At 39.8% G+C, this 10,301-nt stretch overlaps 1 protein-coding gene across 1 annotated transcript; it reads left to right on the top strand.

Moving 5' to 3' along the window:
* The first annotated feature begins 952 nt into the window (after positions 1-952).
* On the top strand, positions 953-5,747 carry LOC138019307 (GPI mannosyltransferase 2-like). Its single transcript, XM_068866053.1, is given in 5 exon segments — positions 953-1,021; positions 1,097-1,442; positions 1,445-2,099; positions 2,957-3,080; positions 4,886-5,747. Coding segments are annotated over 5 exon segments (1,389 nt in total). The 3' UTR covers positions 5,081-5,747.
* Positions 5,748-10,301: the final 4,554 nt, after the last annotated feature.

Here is a 10,301-nt window from a genome sequence, read left to right as displayed (position 1 = left end):
AGACTACTGCACAACCAGGAGCCCATCACCCGGAGCGTGCAACTTACCTATTTTCGTGCAACGGCGTTTTCACAAGTAAGGTTATTTTTAGATTAAATTTCCCGCTAATGAGACTCCCACAGGAGCCCGATGACCAATTACAAGAAATTAAGCTGACGTCATAGGTCACCGAACCGGAACTGCCTTTGTTTTTTGACCTAATTCTCGGGAAGGGCTAGTCTAAAAATAAACCTACTTGTGAAAACGCCGTTTCACAGTCGCTGTATGGAAGTTGCACGCTCCAGATGGGCTCCTGGCACGACTGATAAAACAACGCGAAAAAGTATTTTTTAACGATATTTTGGCTGGCTAATACCAGCCTTCATCAGGTTCATTTGGAAATCCAACGAATTTACAGAATATATATGCACATGTTATAAAGTAATTAGAGAAGATTTCAAATGATAACGTAATGCTTTTTTGCGTTGTTTTATCAGTCATGCAGTAGTCTACTTGATAATTCGTGTTGTGTGGGCTCACTTAACAGCAGCGGAATCACTGTAAAAGAATGCGCGGGACACAGCGGGCTCAAGCCACAGTCAGTAAACATATCATGGGACGTGTGGTTTAAAGAGTTCCGTCCTAAGTTGTGGACGGCGGTTGGATCAAAGTGAGTTTCGATCCATGGCAGAGGTCTTTTTTCCCGTACCCGTGAGCCCAGCGAACGCAAAGGAAAAGGGACCTCAGATGTTCGGTGCTCTGACGGTCCTCTGACTATAGCATTATGTTATCGTTTCAACGGCCCCCTGATGAATAAAACTAATTTTAGTCATTAGGTGACTTTGTAATGCTCAGAGGTTTGAAATGAAAGGTTAATATACCACCTACAAGTGTCTGCGATCTCAGCGGTATCTTACCAGAATTAAAAAATACAGTATAATAAGTACTACATAATGTACTTACCGAATTCAACATGGCGGACGACACTTGGTTTGTAACTCGATCAGCAATCTCCTCTAGATTTCTCCTGCTTTTTTTCCAGGTTACCATATATTAGTTAATAAGTATCAACGCTTTGTTAACATCTATCTCATGACTAATTTAAATTCTATTTCAGGCTTTGTTAAATGAAGTCATAGACGATTACGACTCATCGAGTTTTATCCAGGAAAGTGAATTTCAACCAACTTGGGGTGATGTGCTGTTTGGAAAGGTTTTCGGAGGATTTGCCAAATGGGACGCTGTGTATTTCCTGAATATAGCAAATGAAGGATACAAATATGAGCAGTTCATGGCTTTCTTCCCTTTATATCCGTGGACATTACGAACTTTGGCATGGATGTTTGAACCAGTGGCCAAGTTTTTAATAAGCAAGCGTAATGCTCTTCTCTTACTTGGCTGGATTAGCAACACAGTCTGGTTTACTTTAGGCGCTGTGGCGCTTTACAAACTGACTCTTCGTTTATTGGAAGAAGAAAGGTAGCTCTGGTTTCAGCTCTTCTGTTTTGCATTAACCCTGCGAGCGTATTTATGTCCAGCCTCTACACAGAAAGCTTGTTCTCTTTCCTTCAGTTCACTGCACTATATTATTTAGAAAATGAGATTTTAATTTCAGCTGTACTTCTGTTCAGTCTTGGTTCGGCAACACGTTCCAATGGAATCACATCTTGCGGGTTCGTAGCTCATTGCATAGCAAAAAAAATTCTTTCTTGTGCATCGTTTCCACAGCAAGTATCATATGAATTTATTGTGGGAAAGTTCTTCTCTGCTGTGATTGCTTTTCTGAAGATGTTACTCTTCAATGGAATTGTGGTGGCTCCATTCCTCCTTTTTCAGTTGTATGGATACAAACTGTATTGTTCAGATACTTCATTGGCGAAACTAGCCTGGTGTAACAAGTGGCTTCCATTTCCTTACTCGCACATTCAATCAACCTACTGGGAGGTTGGATTTTTACGTTACTTTGAGGTGAAACAAATCCCAAACTTTCTGCTTGCTTCACCAATGATTGTACTTTGTTTGTGTGCAATACTGACCTACTGTTGTGACCAGCGGAACCGCAATTCAATCAAAACACTTGCTCTTTTAGCAGGAAAACATAAGCAAGATGATTTTGCAAGGTACACATCGTGGAAGTACTTTTTTCTCTAAGCAGAGGCAATGTTAACCTTGAATCAAGGCTCCTTTCCTGTTTAGTCTTTTTTCCTAGAAAAAACAAGGTGGTTGCAATTCAAGAAGAAATTAGAGAAATTTCTTATGCCCTGTGGAAATTATGGTACTTTTTGGTTCCATAAAACAGAGCTAAACCATTGTGCATTCACATTCACTATACGATTTGTGGCAATCAAGGAGACTTAACACTGTGTCAGCCTGTAGCGAGCATGAGAAAATGGGACTAAAATGGTCCCCACGTGTATTCAGGTCAGACTTAACCAAAACTTACTTTTTCATTTTGACTTACCGGTAATGTGACCAAAATCCCCTGAAATCTTAGTTAAATGAAAAGTGCCCATCAGACTCTAATTGCTGCAAATCATGTGACCAAAAATGGTTAAAATAATACACATGGGGGAGGGGTAGGTTTTTTTGTGGAAGAACTTTCCAACTTTTATACCTCTCCCTTAATGGTTGTTTAATCAACCTTGAATCTGGCTTACAAAGAGACAAGCTGTAATCATGCTGTCCCTCTTGACAACAAGGGAAAAAGGATGGAAGAGTCTTGGTTCAAGATTAAAATTAATACATACTTATTAACTGAGAGGGAAGGCCATGTGGGAAAATATTTGACCAGAGGTCATGAGCCTACATTACATGTATTTAATTCTCATAACTTAGAGTGTGTTACATGGCACTACATGTATCTTGTTTTAGGAACTATGAGCATTATGCCAATGAATATGCCAACATGTGTGATTTTTTCGTTGTACATAATTTTTTTGAGGCACCTGAACACTATATTGATCGTTATTAATTTCAGTAGGAAGTCAATTCACCAGTCTGAGAAGAGGGACACTGACTTTTACCACAGCCCATCTGTGTTTGTGTATGTTGTTCATCTGGCATTTATGACATTCTTTGGATTTACATCCATGCATGTGCAGGTTAGTGTTTCTCTGTTGTCAGTCAAGAGTTACTTTACAATGAAAAGAAGTGTCAATAATTTGATCAGTTAAAATGTTCTTCACTATTAGCTTACATGTAAGGGTGGTCAATTGGCACTCCACTTTTATTAATACATGCATGAAAGAAACAATAATTCAATGAAACATAACAATGGTTAAGAGCCCAAACTGGAAGGTGTTGTAACGATAGGACAAGGTCAAGTTTCTTATTGACCAATCACAATCCACGTACTCCATGTGCTTTGTTGGCCAGGTTACCCGGAACCTTGTGTTGAAATTCAACTAGAGGAAAATTGTTAAATACCGTTACAGGTGTGTTGTGTGTTGTCGTTCAAACTTCACAAGGATCTAGTCTAAAGAGACGGAGTACTTGACAGTTGGCACTTTCCATAGTGTGGTAGAGTTAGCTTCAGGATGTCCAAGAACAATCTAATTGGAGGGGGAAATGGGGGGAGGGGTAGTTTCTAAAGGAAGTGTGGTATTGCATCAGTGGGGAGAGAAATGCAAAATTTTGTTGTTATCAAACATGTTGATAAAGGTAAATACAACACAACACAATACTTTATTTAACGAGGGTAACACATTCTAATATGTGGCCCTAACGATCCGCAGTGGTAATAGAGATTTGTGAGCTGATGTTTATTCATGTCCAATACACCTGAAGTGAGTCAGGTCATCTAGGGAGTGGGATGGTGTGACTCACTGGAAGTCAGATAAGAGAGACTTAAAAAAAATACACAAAGGCGCTTACAGAGGGTAGAAGATGTTGGCGGATTGACCTCATTTGACACAGACGGCCATGACCAGACTCTGTGGGTGTTGGCCAGACTAATCGGAAGTCCAATCACAAATTTGCAGAGGTAGACGTGAAGCAAGCTAATTATTGCTCCATAAACGTTTTGAGGGTCAGGCCTTCATCTTTCCAGCCAGCCCTTCAATCCTTGCGAGCAAATAGCTTTAGCAAATCTTTCTTGCAGTGGTTACTTTACCATTGTGAACCAAATGTTCAAGAACAATTTAACAAGTTGTTAGGGTAGGATTTGAACCTGACTGAACCCTGTGTGAATTCAAGCCTAAACCATGGCAACATATGATCTCCTCGCAGCTGGTAGATGTGCAAGTTGTGCACAGACATCCACTGCTTCCTTTGCCAAAATAATGGATATATGGGTTATCGACCAAGCGTGAGGTCAAGATGGCTGGATATTGGCAAAGTTCTTGTTTTTTTTGCGTTTTTCATCTCGGTCCATAAAAACATAAAAATGCAAAAAATGAATGAGGCCAATATCCACCTATCTTGACCAAACAATCTTGGTCAATAAAGGATTTATTATATGGAATAAAACAGAAAAAATGATCTTTGATCTTGTGGGACCAAGCAAGAAATCCTGAGCAGGCAAACAGCTCTATGTTGCCCGCTCTGGTAGCCAATCACAGCGTGGGATTTGGTTCATCTTGCCTGCTCACGGTGCTAGGTAGTCATGTAATACACTGTAGGACAAAATATACCCTGACAAACACCTAAATTCCAAACTACGAGCACAAAAATGCTAGGATGTTTATCTCTTGATGTAAAAAGTTGCATTGCATCTATTATTAATCTGACAAATGAAAGGGCTGGCTTTTAAAGAACTTGTGCAGCTTAGTTAATTTAGTTTATTTTAGTTCTGTTATTTTCATAACCTGCCTTGTTGTAACTCAGTAACTGTTGTAACATTGTCCAGAACATGGTTAGCCCACTTGTTTGTTTACATTTCATAAATTGCTACATGTAAACTTTGCAGGTCATCACAAGATTCATAGCTTCTGCATCCCCTCTTATTTACTGGTATTCTGCTCATGTAATTATAAGAGAGACTGCTGAGTCAAGCTACAGGAACCTGAAGAGGAAATGGAAGTCTCACTTAATTTTGGGGTATTTCCTCCTGTACTTCTTCATTGGAACAGCATTGCACTGCAACTTTTATCCTTGGACTTAACAAATCAAAGAGATCATACATGTACCTGTACATACAGTCTGTATTAGGGACCTGTGGCACCTTGTGTGCCTTACCTCTATGAAATTTGATCCTCTGGGGAAGTGCAGTCTAAGGAAGGACTGTTGTTGGTAACCTATTTTTTGACTGGGTGGCAGTCATCTTTAGAGTGACGTATAGTAGTGTGTACTCACTCATCTGGAGATGAAATACCATCAAGGTATGTTAGTCCTGGGTCTTCCTGGGATCAAACCATTTTCAGTCTTACATGCTTTTGGTCTGATCTCAGCTGTGCCCTTTGGCCATGGTAACCTTGCCCCCAGACCACCCCACCCCCCCCCACCCTTTCTCCTCCAACTGCAATTGCAAAGGAAGGTGGAGGTCAAGATATGATTGCTGCCAAATGGCTAAAATGGTTTTATAGAATATCTTTCCGACCAGTTACCTCAGACTATCTGATTGTTGTGCAGGAAGTCACAGGTAAGGTTGAGATCTCAAGCAGACCAACCGGCAGGTCTTTAAAGGGGGAATGAGAGTTTTTCTGTTCTCTGGTTGAAACTTCACAGACATCTTTCTCTATTAACCTTAACTCATGCTATTTAGGCAAACGATGTTTTAGTTTTTGAGAGGGGAAAACCAGAGAACCTAAATAAAAACCTCTTGAACTTGACTAGTCGTAAAATAGTAAATTGTAAAATAACTGAGTAAAATAGTAATTATAGTAAATTAATGATTGGGAATTAGGCCGTTGCCTAGATATCTATTTCATTTGAAACGTTTTAAAAACTACTTGGACGACAAGCTATCTACAAGTTCAGTCCCATTTTCGCGTCCTTGTAACTATTGTTCTTAAGCAGCCTTTTAAATGAAGAGAACAATTTACTCCATACAGATGAACATATCCAAAAAGGTCTTTGGGCAAGGGCTTAATTTTGACCTTAAACATTAAAAATTGCTATGTCCAGTATTCACCCTTTTGGTGTGCGGGGAGCCCCTGTCATTATAATCTGTCTTATCCCTCATTCGCCAAACCTTTGTACCTTATTGCCATTCTTCTTCAAAAGTGCCACAAACAAACTTTGCTATTTGGAGGGATCAAATCTACCCAACCGTTTCACGTAAAGGCAAATATATGGTACCACATGAAACAAATTATATTGCTGAAAAGTGATTAGTAGCCTAAGATAACTCTCAGCAAAGTCAAAAAAAAATTCTCTGAAGCGGATTTGTAGCCACCTTCACATTTGGAAAATTTTAAGGTGGCTCTGCTCCAAGAAGTAATAAGTTGAAAACACGGGTCACAGATTAGGTCACAAGTCACGTCGCCTCATGTCAGTTCGCAAAGGATGGAGAAGCTCAAAACCAGTTAACAACACTTGGTGAGAAGTAGCAAAACCCCCTTACTAAATTAAAAATTGCGTATTGTAATTTTACCAACAACCTACAAACAGGCTGTCATTTTGGTTTTACTGATTCCTGCGATCGAATGGTGCACTGTCAAGAATGAGAGGCGTAGTTGCTAGCTTTGAAACGTTCAAAGCAAATTACCGAGCCACTCATTTTTCGCGGAAGCCCACAGGAAAAAGAGCTGCTTCAAAATTGAGTCAAAAATACCCTCAAGCTACACCGTATTGCAGTTTCCATATTTGGTTCCTGGCGAGTCCATCCTCTCACAAACTTCCCTAATTACTACGTCACCAGGGACTTGCAACAGTAGTATTTTGCGTACTTTCGTAGTCTTCTTTTCAAAATTATTATATATGAAAGACATTCAAGAGAATTGAAGAACTCCATAAGAATTTTCTAGAAATTGCTTTTTATTTAACTTGCGCTCTTGGGTTCATCTGTAGAGTTTAAAGCTGGATAAAGAAATTGTCTTTGCTGATGAGAAAGCCAGCGTCATTTCTTAAAAAAAAAAGATATTTTTGTTATGGGCGATGGGAGCAAGGTTATTTATCGACCAGCCACGGGTTTTCGCAACCTTGTTCCCAGGGCTTTTCTCCGCCGGGACCTCTCCGCTCTCGGCGGAGAAAAGCCCTGGGAACGGGGTTGGGACAAGCGACCTTAAAATTTTGACTCGATCTTTAGAGAAATGGAAAGGTCGGTCGAAATTTGATTTCAAGCCTTCTCACGACACAAAATTTTAAGGGCTGAGTACGTACCGCCACTCTGACTACTTGTACTGGAGAAAATAATTTTTGCAAAACAAATAGTGTTTTTGTCACAAAAAATGGGAATCTTAGAATGGCTCATTGCTTTGACGCGGCCATCTGTGACATGTTAGGTTTGGCCTAAGAGCTAATCTGACGCAAACAGCTTTATAACAAAAGGACAATCGTAATACGTCACAAGTCTTCAAGATGGCGGCACCCGGGAAATTTGAAAACAAAAACAGGCGATTCTAAACCTTATTTATTTTGGATACAGACGCTTTTTGTCAAAAAAGTTTGAACAAATTCGGCTATTTAGGCGGTCAGTATAAAATGCAGACTGCAGATCGCAGATTGGGTTTAAAATGCAGGCTAGGGGGCAAAATGCAGATTGCAGACTGGGTTTAAAATGCAGACTGAGGCCTGAATTGTCGATATATTTTCAAGTTTCCTTAGGGCCACGCAATGTCGGTCTCGTTTTCTCTGCCACGAAAATTCCTACTAGGTCTATTTCATTCTAAAAGAATTGTTACCATTGAGAATTTGTATTTGTTCTTTAATCTGAAGCATAAACATTTGGTGATTTGCTTCATGGTTCACCTTAAAGGGAATTCGAATCTGACGATTGGCGAATGTCATACGATGCAAATACAGACACGTCACCAGTTGCTTTGCTCGCGCGTACTCCAACCTTTGGCCGTAGTTCAGCATGGCGGGGATTTCTGCTAACTAGATGCTTCTGTGAAGCATACACTGGCTTGCCTGTGGTACGTGCTACAGAAAATCAGAAGGCACTGAATTGTGTGGTATTGAAATACAGCATTCCAGTCTCTGAAGAATAACAAATAAAAGAGAAGCGAGAAACATTGGCTTCTGGGCTGACATGTTGATAATTTTCAAGTTCCCTCACAACTTCTTTTCACCACAAGTGTGCCCTATGAGCATCCGAAAATTTTGTAATACTAAACTTCACTGAAGTCAAGCCCTGTTTCGCGGGGTTAGTGTTGGGATGGGAGACCAAAACAATAAACCCCTCATGGAAAACAGAAACATCTGACCGAAAATACTATTAACGCTAACAAATGCGAACTCAGCAAGGTACAGATTCTGTTAGCTTGCTTTATGCAAAACAAATATTGATGAAAAAGCAAATAAATATTGATACACAGTTTTCAGAAAGAGCAGAAGGAAGTTTCCCGGACGGTCGATCGAGAATAAAATATTTACGACATGAAAACAACATTAATTTTGAACCGTGAATATAGAATATAAAAAGTTACGATCAGCGACAAACATTTTGGGAGATTTTTGCTACGTTCAAGTAAATTGCAAAATCGAAAGTGACATGGCCGGAATTCAGCGGGCGTCGTGATTAAGTTACCGCGGCATGTTTACTCGCCAAACAGTGAAGCATCTGTGTCAAATGATGGCAAGATACCGGGTTTTTGTAAGTTTCTTTTTCTGTCGTGTTATAAAGTTTGACAATGAAATGAGCGAAGTCAAAACAAAGATCACAATCGCCCAACTCTTGTTTATGCAAAGTCAAAATTTACTCTCCAAGACGCGTACGACGTTATTTATCACCAGGTAATTCCATCATTTTGGAAATAGCAGCTGCTTTATTATTCATCTGCGTCACAAGTTTTCACTGATTTTGGGCCTCATTTTGTTGAAACTCAACCACGCTTCCAACAGGCCTGTGAACCCTTCCTGCTTACAGAGCAATACTAAAAAACTTCTCCCATATCACATTTGAACCTTAAGCTCGAAAATTCAATACACAACATGATATTATAATTCACAAAGGCAGAAAATACCACAGAATCCTTTTCCAGCGAAAATTTTATTGAAACAAACAACATATTTGCTCTTAGAGGCGAAAACCTCTTCCTATTTCATAGCGTGCGTGAAGACAAGAAACTCAATTGTGTCAAATTACCATGTACTTCAGGTAAATACTGCTCACTTTGATTTCGTCTCGACGGGCGATAGATTGTTGTCGAAGTCCAGTACTCGTCGCTTTTGAGATTCATGCCTAGTTTATCCAACTGACTTTCCATTAAGGGTATATTTTGTTTAAGGATCCACTAAAACGCCATTCGCGTTGCATGACTTTCGACGCCATTGCAGGCTAAGTTGATGATTCTACTGTGTCCACCAGAGAAATCTACGCAGTTCCACTACCCTCTTGATCCTAAGAAAATACGTGCAAAAGGCTCTATACACAAAGGCAACACTTACCAGGGGAGTGACAGGCAAGACTTTTACCGACACGGAAAAAAAAAAAAAAAAAAAAAAGAAAACAAACAAACTAAACGCAGACCTCGACTGGGTTTGCCCATAGGCAACCCAGTAATAAATCCAAGATAAGACTGCACACTGAGCCCTAAATTGTCGCATTCTTTAAAAATCGTTCAGAAAATATGCGTTCCACTTACCGTAGTGACCGCACTGATCGCCTTCCCCCCCAAAAAATCTGCTCTGTATCATTTTCTTAGCTCGATATGTCGGACGTCTTTTCCCTCTCGTTTCAAACTTTTATTCATGCATACGAAATATACGTTATTCGGTCGCGCGGATGTTATGATGACACACTGACTTTGGCAGTGACGTCATCAAATTCGCAAGGTGTTTTGATGTAACCTGATATAACCCACAGATCTGAGAATTGGAGAGGTGATTTATGAATTTGTCTCCTATGACGTTCCAATTTTTTTTTGCTTTTTCCATTGCATGCATTAAGATACGTTAAAGACATAATAAAAGCTGTTCTTACCTTAGATGTATTAGCAGAAATCCCTGCCATGCCGAACTTGGAGCAAGTGCGAGCAAAGCAACTGGTGACGTGTCTTTATTTGTATCATAAGACAATCGGCAACAGACAGAAGGCTTAAATCCGAATTCCCTTTACGATGAAGCATATTGTTCATGCTTCAGATTAAGGAACAAATACAAATGTTCAATGGTAGCAATGATAAATAGACCTACATAGCTATTTGGAAATTTTTGCGTATCAAACTAGGCCTTAGTCTGCCTTTTAGACCCAGTCTGCATTTTAACCCAATCTGCAGTCT

This window comes from Montipora capricornis, chromosome 10 (assembly GCF_036669925.1).
Source record: "Montipora capricornis isolate CH-2021 chromosome 10, ASM3666992v2, whole genome shotgun sequence".
Classification (NCBI taxonomy): domain Eukaryota; kingdom Metazoa; phylum Cnidaria; class Anthozoa; order Scleractinia; family Acroporidae; genus Montipora; species Montipora capricornis.
This window is presented reverse-complemented; position numbering and strand designations above follow the sequence as displayed.